Source organism: Panulirus ornatus, chromosome 46 (assembly GCF_036320965.1).
Source record: "Panulirus ornatus isolate Po-2019 chromosome 46, ASM3632096v1, whole genome shotgun sequence".
Lineage (NCBI taxonomy): Eukaryota > Metazoa > Arthropoda > Malacostraca > Decapoda > Palinuridae > Panulirus > Panulirus ornatus.
Window position 1 is genome coordinate 35,333,343 of NC_092269.1, and position 22,074 is coordinate 35,355,416.

The window sequence follows — 22,074 nt, forward strand, 5'->3', positions numbered from 1 at the left end:
ACTTTACTTATGAATTAGGCTTTCAAATACAATCATAACCAGTGGATTCACACATTTCAAACGTCCCTGGAACTGTACAAGCTCATCACAATACAGGAATCACTGATTGGGGCGAAAAGTCACGCCCGTACACCTGACCCAACATTGCTCCCCGTACCTTCACCTGGATATAATTCGTTTGGTTAGGTTATTTTTGCCTTTGCAAATGTGTTGCGTTGGAATAACGTATTAACACGAATAGTCGGGTTTTTATTTGCTCCATATACTTGATGTCACACGAAATTACTTCAGGAATCAAGCCAAAAGTGTCCGGTTTTCCTTCCCATAAGGTAAAAGACCGTAACATCTCGACTAGATTCGTTATGTTGTATTCAAACCCAAACGACGACAGAAAACCAAGACTGGAAATTGTATATTGATATAAAGTAATGTAGTAGATTTTGAAAAAGGATATTAGCGTCAGTATCAAACTCATATAGAGTAATACTGGTAAAAAGAAACACATGAATTGTGGATATTTAGAATTTCTATTTACCACTGCAGTAGCTGCTTGCTGGCCTCTTGAATGCTAATGTGTCGGTGACTTGACGCAACACCCTCTTATCTCGCCCGTCACTAACTCTATCCTAGTAGTCTCGGCGCTCGATGTTCATAGGAGTGTTTTCAGCTGTGGTTAGACTCTTTTTATGTACTGTATTATTGATGCATACTTCACCACACTGCACAATATATATATATATATATATATATATATATATATATATATATATATATATATATATATATATATATATATATACGTCTTCTGTGTTACCGAGGTAGGAAAGAAGCAGACGAAGAACGACCTTATTTTCTCATTGACGCTCTCCATCCACTCCATAAGTTCCAGCCGTTTTAGTACAGCGTAATCAGCTCTCAAATCTGTTTCTCCAATGTTATGTCATACCTTACTTGACCCTCCTTCCTTACACCGCATAGTTCTCAAATATTTGATTTCTATCACATCCACACCTCTTCCATAACTTTGCATTTCAAGTGAGTTGCTTCCATGCGGCACCGTCGGTACTACTTTACCGTCAAACATAACCCATCTTTGCCCTCACAGACAGTTACCTCCCAGCGCGCTCAGGCCCTTTGCCCTTTACCCACCCTATGATTAACTTCAGCTCCTATATTGCCACCCGCTGCCATAGCTACTTTCAGATATCAAAAACTTTCGACTTAGTTTAGGACTTAGTTTAGGTGTACCGTTTGAACTCGCACTCACACACCTCCAGTATACCTCCCCTGTTAAACTCCGTACTTTTTTTTTATTCACGTTAACTCTCAGCTTCCTTCTTTCACACACATTCTCAAACTCACACACCAGCTTCTACAGTTTCTCACATGTGTTTAACACCAGAGTCTTCTGTCATCTGCGAACCGCAGTTGATTCGCTCCCATCCCCGACCATACACACCTACCCTTCTCCCCAAGACCCTCGCATTTACATCCCATCACCCAATTCACGAGCAGATTAAATAGCTATGATGACATCACATCCCCTGATGCAGAATCACTTTCATTTGAAACCACTCTCCTTCCTCAATTCCTACTCGCCTTAATCATTAAAACTCATTAGCAGTTCTAGTAGCTTTCCAAAAACACTATATATTCATAATGTCTGTAAAACATGTCATTCCCTTCATATATGCATGTGTGTCTATCTGTGAGTCGTCCTCACTTTCGTCCTCCACATGTAGTTTACTGCAAATAAAGAACACATTAGTGAAGCTGGATTAGTCCTACAATCAACGTATTGTCGTACAGCCTTGAAGTCATCGTGGATCATGGACGCTCCGTAAACAAATCACTAAAATTCGCGTTTTGCCGCATACAAACAAACCTAACGGGTTTGTGAGTACCAATTTACTAATTAACGAAATATGTGTCCGTTTACGAGGACTAACACGGAACGTTGTTTCTTACGGTCTAGTTCGCTCGGACTGAATTCGTTAAGGTTGAACCGTATTTCAGTATTTTTACCATGCCTAGACCTTTGAGCCCGTTCGTACTTACACCCTTGTACAGATACCATATCAACAACAACTTAGAGGAGACAGAAGTGTCGTGGAGTCTTGGGTATGTGAGCCAACCAGCAAAAACGCTTTCAGCGGGGTCGAGCGAGGGAGAGAGAGAGAGGCAGCCTAGCCCCGTCGCTCAGTCGCTGCTCGAGGTTGTGTGTGTGTGCACCTGATCCGCTTCGTAATACCAGGTGGGGAGACGACGCGTCGAGAAAGATTTTTCATGCAGATCCTGGAGTTGATTCGCTGTGGATGTAACCCTAGGTGAAGATGGTTCTGCTACGTGTGATGTGTTTTTAACTCTTAGGAACAGCGGCGGTGTGGATGTTACTTGAGACTTGAATCGCAGTTGGACCTTTGATAAACTTTAATAATTTGATGTAATGATTAATTAGTGATGCATCATTCTCACCTAATTACGGGGGTATATTTCTAGTGTTCATAATTACTGGAAGTGTTTGAATGTAAAAGATATCTCCAGGAGTACTAACAACATGATGCTGAAGATGTTTTGGTAACCACTATCATTGTTTTGGTTGATAGCGACCCCGTAAAAGAATAACAAACATCAAGTGAATAAGTCGTGATGGTCGATTCACTTGTGTCGTTGAAATGAGAAGTGGAACTTTAATGCCGTTAAAGAGACGGCAAGTGAGCTGATACTGTACAGTGATATCATTGTTGTTATCCTACAAAGACCTGTTGTAGTTTAAAAAGTTATTAGACGGATTAGCGTGATATTGCGTGTTTTAATCGCGTGTTGTATGAAAAAGGTTGAAGTTGTTATGACAAAAGCAGAGCTGTTGACTTCTGGCTCGGCTGACTGTTCTTATCAGTTAAGGAGGTTTATCTGTGATTAGCTGGGAAAAAGATGTTATCCATGTGATCGTAAATATTGTCTTGCCCGAGCAGGTCGGCTGCGTGTACCCCCCAGCTCTTTTGTAACCTATGTTTTCGCGGTTCATATTCGCTCATAAGTCTTAGGTTTGTAAAAAGTAATATATGTATGTGTCCTGAGACTTATTATGAAATCAAACGTCTCACTTTTAGTCATGAACAGGTTGAAGCTGGCAGTCATATTAGTTGATATGCTTCGCCTGTAGACTTGTAGAGGTTAAGCCTAATAGCTAATTAAACTGGTTAACCCTATTATCAGTGTGGGTTGATATATATTCCATCCACCTGGAGAATTATACGAAGAAGCGTAGCATCCATCTCGTTGTGTTCATATGATGTAGATTATACCTCAGACTTGTACAGAGTAATTATGTGTAAGGTATACTTTACGCTTTTATAAGTCTATGTATTTTTATGCAGGCTTATACATACATATATATCTCTATCTAAGGCTTAAACAGACGAATAAATCTCTGAAACTCAGACTGACTCAGGATGATATATGCCTCTGCTGTAGGCTCATTCATACACGATAAGATATATTTCATTCCAACGATAACGATGTTGCTGCATATCTTTCATCCACCAGGGTCACTGTGTTCAATTGCAGGCTTGAATACTTCTTCCATACTCTTAAGCACTATATTTTTTTTGAGCATAGACGTGCTACTGGTTGTGAGGCAGGCCTACAGAGGGGATACCATCTCACTAATTCCGGCTTATAGAAGATGACAGGTCGGTACCAGGGCCCGGGAGAGGGTAGGAGGCTGTACCAGACATTAAGGCTCGTAATATAGTGGAAGCCCGGGCTGAAACGAGGATTTAGAATACGTGGAGACTATGACTGAACGTAAAGAGTTTGATATAAAAAAGATTCACGAATCTTGTAAAAGTGACAAAAAAAAGTAATATATAGATAAGGACTGTGTATTAAGAAGGGTTGGGGATAAGGTGCCTGGAAACAGAAACACCAAGGGTCTATGCCGTAGACTGTAGTCCTGACCAGAGCCCGCGAGAGAAACCATTCTCCCGTCTCGACTGGTTACATATATTACTTTATCATGATACGCGTTGGTCATCCATTAGCTTAGCCAAAGTAGCCGTGGTAACCTGTGATTCACGTGGGTATAAACACCTCCTCCCTCCCTCTCTCTCTCTCCTGCCTTTGGGGTACCCGAGCATTATTTAAGGTATTTGCATGTGATTTCCAGTGTTACGACGCGTCAGCCTGATGTCTCACTGGAGATTACTGCCTCCCCTGTCATATGTCTGGGATGTTTATCCTTCTTACTGATCCGTCCTTTTCGCTTATTCACTGACGTTCCATCGCTTTACATATTTGATATGTGGTGTGTGTGTGTGTGTGTGTGTGTGTGTGTGTGTGTGTGTGTGTGTATATGTACGAGTACCTGCCTGGAGGCTTTGTCATTAGGTTGGGGTAGGCTTAACTCAGAAAAATATAAAGTCGTTTAACGAGTCGTATGATTTATGTGTTGTCCAGTGTTATATGTGGGATGGATGGTGTGTGTGTGTGTGTGTGTGTGTGTGTAGACTGAATGTCAGCAACCCACGGTGATATGAGGAAGAGAGAAAAGACAGCAACCTGGGTCGAAGGGAGAGAGAGAGAGAGAGAGAGAGAGAGAGATGCAGGTGTTTAGAATAATAAAGGTGTTTTCTCTCGCATGGATTCATTATTCTGGTGAGGCTGCGCGACATGTGTTGGTGTGTAGGCCGGCGAGAGCCAGGTAGAATTCTTAGGGTAATGTACCGGCACTGCCTGTGTCTCTCTTCCCACACCGTCAAACTCTTGCCATCTCCACCGCTGTAGGAGTCGTTGATCTCCTGACTACGACGACTTGGTACGACCTGTGAGCACCGTGGGCCAAGACGCTACCATCTTGAGCGCAAGGGTACGGTTCTCGAGTGCGCGACGGTACGACGATCCTTGAGTATACGACCATACGTCACACGAGCATGACAGTGCGAGCCTTGAGGGCGAAGGTGCGCCGCCAGCGTCAGGGAAGGTGGTGGTGGTGGTGGTGAGCTTGGCTGTGTGCTCGAATTGCTGCTTCGTTATGGGATTCGGTCGTTGAGGGATCTCTCGGGTGAGTGTAGGGGGCGTTTTCGCCTGTAGCCACTCTTCGTGTGTGTGTGTGTGTGGTAAAGGTGTCCTTTCAGCTCAGCTGCGTTTCATTAAAATGTGGATCTAGGCACCGCCGCACTTAGTCGTCATCTGTCAGTGAAATACAAGGAAATGTGTTGTCAGTTTTACTCCACCTATGTTGAGGTGGTTCGTCTGTGTACTTCAATGCACTATCAGTACGTCGCACTGATGTGAGTCGTTGTCGTGACTGAGGCCGTTGCGCAGGTATAACAAACAGTGTCTCTCTCTCTCTCTCTCTCTCTCTCTCTCTCTCTCTCTCTCTCTCTCTCTCTCTCTCTCTCTGATCCACAGGTGGACAGGATACGACACCCGATGCACGAGTCCATCCACCTCCGTCTGTCGGTCGGTATCTTTCCCAGCCGTCGTCGCACAGGCAACCACCAGATTGTCTTCCACAGTAAAGGGCGTCGTGAATTCGGACGAGGCTCGTGATCTAGCGAGGAGTTTGAGTCTATGGAGGTCATAGTAGCGGCAGCCGTGCCTGACAAACCCGTATTGTCACGCGTGTTGATCCCGCGGAGTAGAGTAAGGAGGGGAGGGGGACTGGTTTGCGTAGGGTTGTGTCAAGAGTGGCTGTATAGCGTAGGTACGCCTATGTATTGACATACGCACAGAGAGAGAGAGAGAGAGAGAGAGAGAGAGAGAGAGAGAGAGAGAGAGAGAGTATGAGCCAGTCTGTGAAATTGTTTAATGTAGTTGTCATACAGAAGTTTAAGAAGTTTTTGATGGTGGAAAAACAAGAAATGGGGCACAACGAGTGTAAAACTTCCTCCCCGTGTTGCAGAAATTGGTAATTGCACACACACACACACACACACACACACACACACACACACACACACACACAGCTTAGGCTGGTGTGTGTGTATATGTAGACACACATGGTAATAAAAACATGATACACACATACAGGGTTAAGAGAGGGGGCAATACGAGTGCACAACACACACACACACACACACACACATTGGCTTTCATTGTTTAATATCACAAAGGAAGAGATTAGAATTAATATCTGTATGCTCAGAGAAGTGACAGGTTTTCCCTAAAGTACAGACCTCTGTAAGAGATAACAGTGAAGCGGACGGATGAATTCTTGATCACGAGGAACATTCCGAGTGAGATGCAGCCACGGAGGGGAGGGAGGCCATGTGTAACAAATTTCCTGAGATTTCATGAGAAGGAGAGACAGGTTGGTTGGTTTTGCATATTTGGACTGCCAGAAAGCCTTTGACGCTGTGCGTCACAGTAGGCTGTCAGAGGCATTGGAATCCTGGGCTCATTGTCTGATGACGTCTTATGTGGAGGGAGGGAAAGGTCGTACCTGGATGGCAGGGATCAAAGTATTCGGCAGGTGGTGCTTACCCCAAGGTGGTGCTTACCCCAGGTGGCGCTTACCCCAGCTGTATGAAAGTATGTGGAGTTCCACAGGACTTGGTGATAGGACCATTGTTATTTCTTATCCATATATGATATTTCTCTGAAGGACTTGTATCTTACATAGACATGTTTGTGGAAGATGTCAGACGTGTGAGAGAGGTAAGGAACATTCAGGAGTCTAGCAGCGTCTATGAAAAGCTTCGTAAGGTGCAACATAAGTGAATGGCTGATGAGGTTCACTCTAAATAAGTACAAAGAGCAAGAGCATATCATGTTGCGAGAGGAGTCAGGGCAGTGCTTCACTCATTCCCGGAGAGAACCTCCTCGGAAGGGGAGGCAAGCCATACTTGGTCAGCGTCAACATTACCTCCAAGTTCTCGGGGTTGAGGCATGTGGGACGCCAGTGTTAGAGCGCGCATCGCCAGCCCCACCTCCCCACTCAGAAATGCAAGAGGAAGTCCAACGACATGTGAAGGAATGGTGGCAGAATGAAGAGCTATGCAGAGAATTTCTGTCGGACTTGACCGCGCCACACGAAAGGAGGAAATGATAACATCTATAAATTCTTGGGGATATAGTGATGCTGATATTGACGTCCTCTTCAAAATAGACAAAGACCGCGCTACCAGACCTCTGAAGAAAGTCACCACGGACAGATTGTAACGCTTCCTAATTAGATGACTTGAGAACAACTGAGAAAAGATTAATCAAATGTTGGTAGATACTGCAAGCAGCGAGATAACTCAGAACCTTTATGACAGAAATTTGAAGTTAAGTCCTTGGTTTACACAGCCATAAAGCTGTCTCCCAGTATGCACGAACAGGTAATAACACACACACACACACACACACCAGATTGAAATTGTCTGCTGTACTCTATGCAGGCTTCTTCTTTCCTCCAGCCACGCCTCTTCAAGCTGCAAATGGAATTTGGAGGTCTTGTGTCTGTGATGAACCCTAAAAGAAAATTATCTTCCTTTCCGAATCAAATGGGACCATGTAGAAACTGGTGCGGACGGAGGCATAATTATACTGGTGACATTTTAAGAGATTGACCCAGATTGTTTGCCATTAACCGCTTGTTGAATGACGGAGCGAACCTTGGATATGATGGCCTTGGCCTTTAAGAGGTCAGGTCGAAGGACAGGCTATCATAACCTTAGGGTTGTTACGTCGTACTCAAGCGTCGTATCTTTTACGCTTAATGGTCGCACTCTCCCGCCCTGAGGGATCGTACCGTCGCGCTCAAGGATAACACCGTTGTGCTTATGGGGTTAAATTCCTCATATAATCCCTTCGTGTTGGTATGTGTGTGTTTGCTCATTTCCTGTTGTTGTAACTGATCTAGCGCAGGCAGGCAGCCGTGCCCTAGTTAGCGTAACCAGCTCTGACTATTGTTTGATCACCTTTTCTTTTCTATGTGGCTATTGTCCCTCCGACCTGGCAGTACTCTTATGAACTGACTGTTTTAAATGAGGCCATCTTGATTTTCTTTTTGTTTTTTTTTTCGTTCCCAACTGACTTTAAATTAGATACATTTGTTTGTGTTATAGTTTAAATGACCCGAATGTTGTTCAGACAAGTCTACATGACGCTGTCCCGACTACTGGTTGGACTGGCTTGTGTGTGTGCTGAGCAAAACAAATCCTGCACTTAATGTTCAAACTGTTGATTCCTATCTGCGAACTCTCATTATAGAAGCCACACCAGGCTGTGGCGTGTGTGTGTGTGTGTGTGTGTGTGTGTGTGTGTGTGTGGTAACCCCACAGCAGAGGGAGAGAGTCCGAAAATAAAAGATGATGTTATCGTGGGCACGTCCTGCGTGGGGTCGGGCGCCCACACCCACGGGCCCGCCTTATTGAGAGTGTGTACATCTTAGCCGGCCTCGAGTCATATATATATCTTGATCAGCTCCCCCAAGGTTGGCCCAGGATTACCGCTGCTAGCCCACAGCTCAGCAGGTCCGGTCTTGGCGAGAAGTTTACAAAACATTTCCATGAGGAACTCTTGTTGAAGCAGTGTCTCAGAACGTTGCGTTGTTCTCGAAGTCTTTAAATAGTCTGTGGACGATTCTAAGAGTCGTGGGGTTACTACACAAATGAAGCTGGCGGAAGCTCACCATTTTATAAAGTACCGCAAAGGTTTGACGAATGTTCGGAAAATGTGGTTGCGTGAGGAGTAAATCCTAGAAGTCGCCTTCAGTCACGGAGTGTTTTGTTGACAGGACGCAGTCCGTCCGCTCCAGCGGTGCTGTGGGAGTTTCTCGGAAAGTAAAGAGGAGTGAAGTCATTCGGATGCCCGTCTTTAGCAATCTTAATTTTCTAGTAGGTGAAGGAGCCTTCAAGGAAAAATCTTCGCTTGGCTTCATTTCTTTTTCTTTTTTTTTTCATAAGAAAGTGGCGTGACAGAAGGGAAAGATTTTGAGTAACTGCTCCCGCAGCTCCACCTAGCCACCTCCTGCGACACTCAGATGTATTTTCTTTGTATAATCCATGTAAGTTATTTCTGAAGATCTATCCAACAGTCTTTAAGTGCCTATAGATAAATAACAGTATATGAGTGTTAAATGGTTGGGTTTCATAATCATATCTATTGATGAACCAGTCTGATGATTCGTTAGTTTATGAACAACTCTAGTTTTCGTGTGTAAACAATCATCATTTGGTGTAGAGTGTAGAGGAACGTAATACTTTTCACTGATAGATAATCTTTCATTTGAAAGGGAAACCAACTGCTTACTTTAATGAAGTTAAGAAAAGGTAAGAGAGTTACTACACAGAGTTGATTAAGAGTAATGAATATTTGTGTATACCACAATTTTTTTTTTCAATTCAGTATTTAGAATTCTGCAGTGCCCCATGATATCTTCCTGTGTAGTCTTGCATATATGAATATATGTAAATCAGTGAATATTATGTATTCATTCATGTGTATAAAGAATATGTGGGCAGAGGGTCCACGAGGGAGACGGGCTACGTAAAGAGCTAGGCTTCGTCCTGACGAATCTATGCCAACAACAGAAGCCTGGGCAGACGTGTAGTACTGTAATGGGTACTGCATCAAGGCATAAATATAGCATGAGTGTAGACAAACCATGGCATGAGTCAGGTTCTAAAATACTGAGACTGGTGAGTAAAGTAGCGGCGTCGGGTTGGTCGACGCAACGGTTACTGCCCACACCCCAGCCTCGCTCCTCCCTCCCACACCGACGGTGTTGTCGCGCGCTAGGCTTGGCCAAGAGCATTTTGTCAGGTACGGCACCCGCAGCGCTCAGGAAGCCGGTCACGTCCACCGGGCGGGATTACAGGTCAAGAAATGCAATTATATGTTTATTTCCTCTGTAGGGGGAGCGTAGGGCAAGTGAGGCGTGTGTTCAGTGTCTTTAGTGCGGAAGTTGCTATCGAGGGAGTCCGGGATCTTGCGTGTATGAACTCATTTTGCCACCTTCAGATCCAAAATGTTCTTTTTTTGTCATCATGATTTTGGAACCATCTACCCACATTATAGGTGTTCTAAATTCTGAGCACAGTGTAATGAAAAATTAGTTTTTGATGAAACGAAATTTTCCAGTTGGCAAGAATCTGTTGATAATCAACACCATTGATTGGTTAAGTCCTTTCTTTAACACCTTACTCTAATAAGTGCTAAATGTTGAAAGAAAACTGTAATCAAAAGGAGAAACAGTTACAATATAACACTTTTTTTTATAGATAGTTAATGTATGTCTTTTTATTGTTTTCCCTTTGATAAACAACATCATAGGTATACACAAATGAAGTCATTATTTGACATCACACTCTTCTATCTCTATCATTATCGTTAGATAAAAATTCAAATGTCATGGACCTTCAGGATAGTGTATGTTATCATCACCGCATCAGCACATCCAACTTGTCGTCTTATATGGCGGGTAAGCACATGAAAACACTGACTTGGGGCCTGGGGGATGATGATATACTGCAGGACCATCGTTGTAGTGTGGCTGGCTAGGCTTTAAAGTACAGAGATCGTGCAGTGTTCGTCAACTGGCCCAAAACAGGTTTACTCTGAACATGATGGTTTATTGCTATTGATCTTGTTACTACGAATAATCTTAACTACACAGCTATATGAAGAAAAGAAAAAGTTTTATATTCTCGATCTTATTTATGTACTTGAGTTAGACGTCCATCTTAATGTATCTTTTGTTCTGGTATTTGTTGATTAGCTCTGGGTTGGAAGCAACAGATAATCGATACGGCTTCGAAACTAAGGGAAACATATTCTTCGTCAGTTACTTAACTGTTTTGCTATGATTCTTTTTAACGAATAGGATTATTTTTTTCTGTATCAGGTAAATTCTTCATAAACAAGGTAAAGTTTAACTTGGGAAATATCCGGGAGATGCTGATTCGGGGTCTTATAAGTAATATGATCACGAGCAGTTCGGATAAGGGCGAGTCGGTTAATGGTTAAAATGAGTGATGAGACTTTACCTTAAAATTTACATTTTTCAGTTGTGTGATATTAGAAGAGGATAACAATATCTGTACAATGCCTGTGAATATTTAGGCATTAAACCTTTTTTTCATTATTCTTTTTCCAGGAAGGAGAAGAACCAACTGAAGATTCGTGGGTGTTGTGTTGGTGGGGCTGGGGATGAGGCAGCCAGTGTGATCATGACTGAGAGCCAGCGGGGCATCAGCGTGAAGTGTAAGGCTGTTGAAAATCTCCCTACGTGTCCTCAGGGGATGAAGCTTTGATGTATGGTTAGTGGAGCTTTAGAAGGGCATATAACAACCCCCAGAGTCTGATAAGGAGAGTAAACCTGGCTCTGCGGTGATAAGAAGTGTCGTGGCTATGAGTGTGTTGTGTCTGCCTGGTGCTGTAGTGAAGGTGAGGTCAAATAACAGGGTATAGTGAAGGTTGTAACTAGATCAGTGAAGTTCCCAAGTCCCTGTTGCTCAAGTGAGGGCAAAGCGTATAGCCAAGGTCTGTGGCCATAGTTCAACAGTGAAGCCATTGTGTCATAGTGGTATAGTGAAGTTAGCGAGGCAAGGACAGCGCCTTAGTGATAAAGTGAAATTACGTGAGGCGGGAACTAGAGTGTCTTAGTGATATAGTGAAGTTGGTGAGGCGAGAACGACAGTGTCGTGGTGATATAGCCAAGACGGTGAAGCAGGAGCGAGCGGTATGTACTCGTACGGGCGGCGACGCAGCAGTGGAGGAGGCTCGGTGCTGGACTACGATCCGCTGGAGGAGGAGCGACTTCGGGAGACCGTTCCCGAGGAGGCTGAGGAGGAGGAGGAGGTCGCATCGCACCAGGCGGCTGAGGCTGACCCTTACGTCCAGAGGATCCACGAGGTCAAAGGTCAGTCCCTCTATCTCTTGTCTGTTAATCATTATAAGACATATAAGGAAAAGAATCATGGCTGTTCCTTATATGAAGAGAGAGCAAATACGAACAGAAATGGCGAAAATAATACATTGCTAAGTGCAGTGTTTGTTTACATATATTTTATACTTATTCCGTTTTCTTTTGTGCAAGTCCACTGAGTTCATAGATCGAGTGTGGAGCAATTTTTCTTCACGGAGGTTTTATATCCGGGCATTCTTTGTGAAGGTTGAAGGTTAATGATTTAACTAACCTCTGATGCTTAGGTCAGAGGTCGGCAAGCCAGTCATTGTTGTAATATAGTTTTTTTTTTCCTTAGCAATGTTGGTGTTGTGTGAACTGTGTCCTTTCGTGCTTTACTCTCACAGTGTTTAAATGTGATGGTGTTTCAGCGTTATAACCCATGTGTTAGATTGTTGCGTATAATAAGCGTAGGTGTTGGTCATGTCAGTTTGCGGTCAGACAGCAGTGTATGATCAGGTCATGTCGGTGTATGGTCTGTTCTGGTCAAACAGCGTATGCTTTCGTCAGGTCTTCTCCGTATAAGGTCAGTTCATCATTGTATAGTCAAATCATATCGGTATATGGGCAAGTCACCTCACTAATTGGTCACATCATCTCACTTTATAGTCAATTCACTTCGTATGTTCAAGTCATCTCAGTGTATGCATGAGTCATCTCAGTATATAGTGAGGTCATCTCGTTGAATGGTCAAATCATTTCACTATATGGACAGATCATCTCATCGTTGCTCAGGCCACGCCTCACTCTATTGTCAAGTCCATTATATTATTGACGCTGTGGAATTTCTTCACTACTTTCTCTTGGCTCCCTTTTTCGTTAGAGTAAAAACTTGCATGATCTTTTTTTTTAACGGACTGGTTCGGATTTGAGGTTTTTCTTCTTCGCGCGCGCTCGTGTGTGTGTGTGTGTGTGTGTGTGTGTGTGTGTGTGTGTGTGTGTGATGTCACACACCAAAAATGGAATCCCTATTTGCAAGTTTATTTGCGGAAGAGTGAGTGTGTGGTTGGTTGCCCGTTGTTTGGTAGGTTGTTTAGCCTTTAAGGCTATCACTTGCCAGGGTAAGGCAGTTATTATCCACCAACCCGAAAAATCCTTATCTTCTACATGTTTTAACGATAACTCTAAAGCCATATGAACTCTTACCTTGTGTGTGTGTGTGTGTGTGTGTGTGTGTGTGTGTGTATGTGTGTGTGTGTGTGTGTGAAAGGGGCTGAGGGTAAAATTGATGACTCGGGAAAGTGCGTATGAAGATCATAAATATTCAAGTAGACAGGAAGGTTTTGAAAGGCATTAGACGAAGTCATGTATGCACTCACAAATGATTGTCTTGAAAATACTCAATATACCTGGTTGCAAAAAGTGTTCAATTGATCGTATGTGGACAAAGAATTAGAGAACGTCACATATAGCTCTCAAAACAATGGTAAGAACAACAGAAGATGCTGGGAATGATGTCTGACTGTTTCCAAATATTTTGCTACCTGGCCAAGTTAATGTTTCCATTGAGATACGAGAGCTTAAGTAAGGCGGAGGTAGAACAGCCAGTGATGTTGCTGCAGGGTAACTCAGTGCCTTTTTTCTGTTACTTGAAATATGATGTTAATATATGCAAAACTTTATCCTCTTTGATTCGTTTACAAAAATATCAGTGAATATTGTTGTACAACGGTTGCGTGAAATGGGGGGAAAACATCAGTTTCTTTGTTTTGAAGAAAGTTGAGAAGGCTGTAGATACATTTTGTGGTCATAGTCCACCTTCTTAGTATTTAGATTAAGCTGAAATAGCGTAATTTTAAATAATTAAGTGTTTTCATTAATTTTAACATTGTTAAGACCTCGTATTATTCTCTGCTGGAAACATTCACAGAAAACCGGTAATGCAGCGGGTAGACTCAACTGTAAATGCTTATCCTCTGTGACCTCTACATTTTCAATGCATAAGTCACTTTTTGCTTTAATTAAAGGGTATTATGTTACCTGCAGTCTTTCATATAAGCACATTACGTTTTGACAAACCTGATTAAACAATGAAATAAGATAGAAAGTGTATTAATCCAGCTTGATCTGGTTTCGTCCTCTGCTCTGTTTGAAATGCATCACTTTTTAAAATTCCCGACATAATTGTGTTGTCCTGATGTCATGCATGGCATTAGAAGCCCCAGTATCGGTAGTATTTCCTTTAAGTATGTTTTACGTATTCGGTATTTATTCTAACGTGATATCCGTCAGTCCTTAATGCACAAGAACATGATTGTATTCCCTGTGGTTTGTTCGTGCATGGTTAGTTGGGTTATATTGGCTCTAGGCTTATCGTCTGCCAGGGTTACTTAGGAATTCATCGTTCAAGTCACAACTACACTCCAAGTTCCGAAGATATATGGACGTCCATACATCCTCCCACCGATTCTGATTCTTGAGTTTACTTAAAAGATGAAGGTTGCATTAGTATCTATATAGTTGTCTCTGCTACCACATACTGTTTATGGTGAAAAGGAACATATCCTAAAGTGACCTGAAATGACAAACTGTTTTGTGACATCCCTCATCGTTTTTATGAAAATTAAAGGTCGTGTAAAAAAATGTACGAAATCTCTTACATTCTCTTCGTCAAAATTCAAAGATAACGATATCCGTTTTCTATGTTGTGCCCCATGAGCACGACGATACGACTCTTGCGCTTGGGCTTTGACTTGAGCAAGGCTTGATTCACGTGGTGAAATACTACTGACGAAGGAGGGAGGTTTCCGACAAGGCGCCCTCAGTCATAACCGAGAGTTGAAGCACCAGGACACAAAGGCAACCCTTGGCAGGTCTCTAGATTGGCTGGAGAGACAAAAGGAAACGGGCACACGATCGTTGACTGGCTGGCGTTGATTGCCAGAGACCCGTGAAGAGCATAGAGGCTGGCTATGACCTCCCTTCTTAAGCAACATGACTTAGGTTGAGGTCAGCCTGTGCGAGGGGCGACTCTGTAGAGTGTGGTCAAATTAGCTGGTTACTATTGTGATTACAGTGCCGGGCGCCTGTGACTGATTTCGCCTCTCACCTCTCGAGAATGAGTGTCATTGCTGAATGACACAACATATATCATGCTCAAGTTGAGAGTCATATTTCTTGGTATATCTAACACAAGTAAATTCACACACACACACACACACACACGCACACATATATATATATATATATATATATATATATATATATATATATATATATATATATATATATATATATATATATAATGTTACGAACGACTGATATAACGTTCAGTAACAGTTCTGTTACTTGAGGAGTAAGTCACACCTGGCACCCTCGAGGGCTAGGCTGGCTGCTCGCCATGGTGTTGATTTGTCGTCCATAACCTTTCCCTGTCGGGGTCTCGGAGGCCTCAGACACTGGACAGACCCATACACGTCCTGAATAGCTGAGGGTTGTCCCGCTAACAAGTCGTAATGGCCCTTTGTCCCATCTCGGGAGTTGGTCTCATGTAGTTTGCCACCCTGATAACTCACACGCCTGAACTCCGGAGACGAGGCATAAGGTCGGTGGTCTCACTGGAGAAGAGGAAGTCTGTAGGCCTTATGGTGTCCGTTTTAGCATGGCATCGTCGTAACTCGTGTATGTAAATGAGATGGACCGGCGCCATACATCGTACCAAAGACTGATCGAGAATTAGCATTGTAGAAAAGGTGGGGTCAAGCGTCAGTCAACATAGATGATAATAATAATAATAATAGTAATAATGCTAATAATGATAAATGATGATAATAATGATAATGATAGTAGTAGTAGTAGTAGTAGTAGTAATAATAATAATAATAATAATAATAATAATGATAATAATAATAATAATAATGATAATAATAATGATATTATTATTATTATTTTAAATGTTATTAATGATAGATCTTATAAAACCTTTTTACTGTTTCCACCTTAGGTTGTTGTAATGATACTGTAATTTTGATATACGTTTTATTTCTTAAAATGCAGCCAAAGTCTGAAGTATACGAAAAGTACACGCCCTACAGCTAGTGGAACTAGAACAGTGAGATGAGGAGGTAAACATACGTGTCTTTGGGCATAACAAATGGAATGATAACCGATATATTCCGAGGGCTTATAATTCCGAAGCATTACTTCGAAGTCATGAATCCTAACACAGTGAAAATTTAGGTAAGTTTAGGTTATTTAGTACCATTTTCTTTTTCGGAATCGTGAGTGTTCGAATCTGTGATGTTTGGGAATAACTTAAACAGAATTGAACGCTGACTGTTTTGGATGAATGGACCACCTCACAGAATTCGCCAGGACCTCTGAACTTGCGACCACTGTGGCAAGATGTCCAAGAAACTCGTGTATTATGAATGTAAAAGAAAATAAGCTTAGTCAATTGAATGTTCATATGTATGGGGTACATGTGGAAATTTATGGGGTTGGAGTATTGGTAGGGGAAAAAAAACAAAACAGACGAACAAATGAATAAACACAATAACGGAATTCGTGACTAATGTCTTTGGAAGTTTCTGCAAGATGATGATGGGTCTTTACTTTGGATTTTGATTTGTCGTTCTTGGAGACTCTCTCTCTCTCTCTCTCTCTCTCTCTCTCTCTCTCTCTCACACACACACACACACTCAGTGGTAAGCCTTGTAGATACTTGTAAAACGCGCTTCCTCCCTCCTATTTTACATCAATGGTATATATTACGGTGGTTTAGGACAACAGCAGGCCCAGACACGAGTCGTCAAGCATCAGGTAGCTTTTCAATGTGTACCGTTGGTATGTTTAGTATCATTATTAAACCTCTTCTAACCATCGACCGACCTTAAACAGTATTTCCGTATGTCTTTTTGGAACATCATTCTTGTCTAAGGCTTGTATTGTGTGATCTTTGGTTACTTCGTCTTGACACAATGAAGAACCGTTGACTGTCGAGGTCGTCTCTCTAATATTGAAATTTGAAGGCTGTGATCAGGTCACCCTTATCTCGTCTTCTCTTCCTTGGTGCAGAAATGTGTAGCTTTCTGTCTGCAAGTCAGTTTCCTTTAATTGAGATACTGTCTTAGCTGCCCATCTCTGGATGCTCTCACATAATCTCCGTGCCTCTTTAAGGTGCGCTGGCTAGACGTGAGAGACATAATACAGTTTTGGTCTGATGTAAGAATATAAATAGTTGACCAAACATTTTCTTATCCATTTAGATAAATTCGTTTTCTGATTTTGCCTGGGGACAGCTTGCTGTCTGATGCGACACTGTGACGACAGGTTAGGTACAAGTGTCTCGTTCGTAGACAGATTCAAGTGGTTTAGTTCCCGCCTTCCATCGCCGCGCCACGTCCTCAGACTTTAGCACCTTCTGGGATCAGATTTCATCAACGAACTTTTGGAGTTTGTTTAGGTCCCTTTGTAAGGTGATGCAAGTCATCATTATTCTTTCTTTCTTACTCATGACCTTGGCAACATTTACAAACATGTTCAGGTGAGTCAAGCGAATGCCTTATACTAAGAAGGGCAGGAGGCTGCCCTGTGGCACACCATTATGTGTGTGTGTGTGTGTGTGTGTGTGTGTGTGTGTTGTTATTGGCTTGTGAAGATTTCCTGGGGGATACCAACACGACAAACATTTCACTGTAAGGTCAAGTCTGCCTAAGCCAGGCAGGCAGTCATACCCATGGGTCGTGCCCTCGTCTCAAGGATCGTACCGTCGTGCTCAAGGGTCGTACCTTCTAGCTGAGGGGGGAACACACCGTCGTGCTTCAAGGATCGTACCCTCACTTTGAGGTGTCGTAGCGTCGTGCTTCAGGACATGACCGTGTTGCTCAAAGAGATTTGTGTCCTGGCGAGCTGCCAGTCGGTTAAGCCTGGCCACACGCTGGGGTTAGCCCTAGAGTGGCGTCCCTCACGTGTCACATGCCGTTGAAGGCTCTTGTCCCTCAGGCCAAGCTAAACATTGACCCGTCATGCCACCAAGCTTAGAATATACCTTGAAATTGTATATATATATATATATATATATATATATATATATATATATATATATATATATATATATATGTATGCACACACACACACACACACACACACGCGCGCGAGTATAGTACATATATATGTTTTGCGGTCATATATTATGGCAATTATTATGCAAAAAATCCTCGATATCACTTGTAAGATAAGGACGCAGTAGACCTCTTTAATGCTGTGAGATTAGACCACATCAGACAAGCTACAGCTGTCTGGTGGAGTCTATAAAGTATGCTCCAGCTCCACTTCATGACACAGACGTGATGACATCACATGAACCAGCTCGAGGGCAATTGATGTGGAATTTAAAAAAAGGACCTCTTATACCAGTGGGCCATAAAACCATAAGGGCACAAACACCCATATGGACCATACATAGGACGAACGTCCGTACACGAAGCTAGGCTAGGCTTGTGTCGGCTGCCATGGACGGACCATAGTCCAGGGGGTCAAGACTGTGGGTTCATTTATACATGACAGTATCGCCTTGTCACTCTTGATAACTGAGAAGATTATTAACTGAAATGCTGTGTGTGTGTGTGTGTGTGTGCATATATATATATATATATATATATATATATATATATATATATATATATATATACAATTTCAAGGTATATTCTAAGCTTGGTGGCATGACGGGTCAATGTTTAGCTTGGCCTGAGGGACAAGAGCCTTCAACGGCATGTGACACGTGAGGGACGCCACTCTAGGGCTAACCCCAGCGTGTGGCCAGGCTTAACCGTTCTAAGTTGTGGTTGTCTTGGAGGATACGACAGCAAAACGTTACCAGAAGAAACAACGAGTTGCAGTTGGTAATCTTATTAGTTATGAGGAATGATATGGCACCAGTACAAGGCATAACGAGGAAAATTTGTGATGTATACCACATGACTCTTAAGATTCTCTTAAGCATGTAGATGTTTCGCAAGTCTTTCTCCGGAGGTAAACTAAATTCAGAGGGAACTTTTTCATTCCATTCATAAAGTTTGGTTAAAGATCCAAGGCTGTTCGGCAGACAAAGAGGATACGATCATGTTACCCATGAACTGACTGTCTTTGAGGAGTTTCAGTCTATCGTATGTTTGTACCACACACACACACACACACACACACACACACACACACACACACACACACACACACACTTATAATTCTTTTACGTTGTATATTTTGTGAATAGAGATTTTGACCTTATTTTTCCTTCGTGTAAGGGCATCAGGCAATGATGCAAACACCTTGCTTCGGTACGTGGAATATCTGCCAACCTAGCAAAGGTGATGACACATACGTCATCACCGAACGTCAGTACTTATGTGTACAAAAGGACTTGGAGTGAGGGTCGTCTGACCTGGCCAATTGGTAGACCAGATCTCTCTGGTTGTACTGGTATGGGAGGGTGAGGGGAGGCAGGACAGGTACAGACAGTCTCAGGCCTCTCTCGCTCATCTCACTAGTATGTCATATACAGACCCATGGGTGATCCGTAGATCCAGCAGGGGATTGGCTACACCAACGTGTGATCCATGTATCCAGTAGGTGATTGGCTACACCAAAGGGTGATCCATAGATCCAGTAGGTGACTGGATACACCAAAGGGTGATCCATAGATCCAGCAGGCGATTGGCTACACCAACGGATCCAGCTACACCATGGATCCAGCAGGTAATTGGCTACACCAACGGGTGATCCATGGATCCAGCAGGTGATTGGCTACAGTGGCTAATGATGGCGCGTATCGTGGCCCTTCGTGCTCTTAGATTCACCAAGTTTCCATCTGTCACGGGCCCTTGCCTGATGGCGGCGTGTTTTTCTGGTAACGGATGTTCCTGCAGATGTTATTAAGCAATTATAGCCACGAGCCAAGACCGAGGTCATGAAATGAGGAACTGTGCGTTGCGATTAACAGCTTAAGTAAAGTTAGCTGAATGCCGTGAGTACGCTAAACTTGTTTTTATATATGGGACGAGAAAGTTTTATGTCGTTTCATCTTATTACGAAGGTGATTCTTACCATCTCTGGAAAGATGTGTGAGTAACACATCCAACCACACACAGTTGATAAAAGATCATTAGCTTCGCTGGTGTTCCCCCTTCTGTTCTACGTTGTGTACGTTGCATGACGTCAATATTGGGGTCTTCTTGCTAAGGTTGATAGAGTATTATTAGTTTCACATCAGAAATCGTTGTGCCCGGGTGGTAGAATCACTGTACAGTGACTTGACAAAGGGCAGTAGATATTAAGGTATACAAGAAAACGAATTATGGACCAATAAGGGGGCGATTTATCATGGGCAAGGAGGTTGAATTATCGTACAAAACGAGTGAGGCCATCGAATGCAAGGGAGGATGAATTATCGTACAAAAGGAGTTGAATTATCGTATGCAAAGGGGTTGAATTATCGCACAAAAGTTGCTTTATGGTTGGGCAAAGGGCTGAATCATCGTACAAAGGGAGTTAAGTATCGTACACAAGGTGTCGCGTGAGAGCAGATGGTGGAGTGTGTGTGTGTGTGTGTGTGTGAGAGCGTGGTGGAGGGGTAAGGTGGGCGTCGCGAGGGATTGTAGCCTGGTGGTGTGTTGTCAGATTAAAATAGTTGGTCGCGTCTCCACCGGTGGCGGGTGTCGGGGCGCAAGGGGGCTTGTTGTTGTGTCGGGTGCGAGGGGGTGTATAGCCTTGGGCGGGCAGCATGCTGTGTTGGGGGCGACCCAGCATCAAGCAGCACGGCCGCCCCTTAAGGGACCTGCTACCGTAACGTACGCACGGCTATCTTCCCGGATGGGCGCGAAGAATTTCGAAATGATCAATACGACTCGCGTTATCTCGGTAGGGTTGGTAAGCATGAGTGTGAGGCAGATTTCATGATGATTATGATGACTTCAGTTTATAGTCATCTCCATCGAACTATTTGATTAATATAACATTTATTATCGCTGTTATTCGGTTAACTACGATCTCATGAAAACTGGGGGGCTACCAGTTTTTCAAAATCTTTCGTTCGTGGTGTCATACTGTTTCACACAAAAAGTGGTAAGATTATTATTTTTTATTTCTTAACGTGTGTTCCCCAGCATTGCTGCCCTACCTAGTTTTGAGCCCTGTTGAGCCATGAGCAGGTAGAACTGCTGGGTCCACTGATATGTTTCCTCACTGACCCTCCCTCAGCATGATCTTGGTCGCTGCATTAAGCATCATATGTTTGCATAATGATGTTTACTTGTTGTTGGGCCTCATGAAGCGAATCATTATGGAACCTGTGACGCAACCGAATCATTATGGGAACTGTGACGCAACCGAATCATTGTGGGAACTGTGACGCAACCGAATCATTATGGGAACTGTGACGCAACCGAATCATTATGGGAACTGTGACGCAACCGCATCATTATGGGACCTGTGTCTGCATCAGGGCTGTCCTCCCTCCCTCCCCTCCACGCAGGTGCAGACCCTGAATTTTTTCCATTAATTTCCGTCCACCGGCCATCCCGACCCCCTGCTGGTGTCCGAGACCCGGTATAAACGCGCGGCTGATGTGTTCGCTGAGGAGCACTGCGTAGTTTGCTCTAGTCGCTAGGTGGGTAGGATGGTCGCTCCGTGGCCCGGTAGGATGGTCGCTGGTCGCTGCGTCGCCCGGTAGGTTGGTCGCTGGTCGCTGCGTCGCCCGGTAGGATGGTCGCTGGTCGCTGCGTCGCCCGGTAGGATGGTCGCTGGTCGCTCCGTCGCCCGCACCATTGCTTTGAGAAGGGGAATGATAGGTTGCATTGATACGTATATAAAATCAGGAACGAGACGGAAAATATACGTAAAAGGGTAATGATAGAACAGATCTTGACAGCGGTGATGTGCGACATGTTGTCTGTTATCTACGTGCCAGAGTGTGTAGTAGACAGCAGTGCGAATCACCGCCGAGATATATGACGCGGATAAGAAGATAATTTTTTCTCAGCAGCATTTTTCGTTGATGGCGACATAGGCGGATCGCTCATCTGTCTCAGGGACATCGTCGGTGATTTTACCGTCAGAGATTTACATATTGTTTTTGATCCTTATTCAAATTGTCGTACATCCTCATGAACCTTCACGTTCCTAGTTGGTTCTTTGCAGTTTACCCTGCGCTGCATTGCGGTAAACGGAGTTTGTTTATCTTC

General features: G+C 43.4%; 1 protein-coding gene across 3 annotated transcripts in view; it reads left to right on the forward strand.

The window, feature by feature from the left end:
* Nucleotides 1-11,089: 11,089 nt before the first annotated feature.
* Nucleotides 11,090-22,074, forward strand: part of LOC139763229 (dystrophin-like) — a 304,285-nt gene continuing 293,300 nt past the window's right edge. For 2 of the 3 annotated variants that reach the window (XM_071689106.1, XM_071689108.1), the window contains exon 1: nucleotides 11,090-11,854. In XM_071689106.1, the coding sequence (XP_071545207.1) occupies nucleotides 11,677-11,854 (178 nt within the window). In that variant the 5' untranslated portion in view covers nucleotides 11,090-11,676. The remainder of the gene's footprint in view (nucleotides 11,855-22,074) is intronic. The other variant, XM_071689094.1, reaches the window with a different exon arrangement.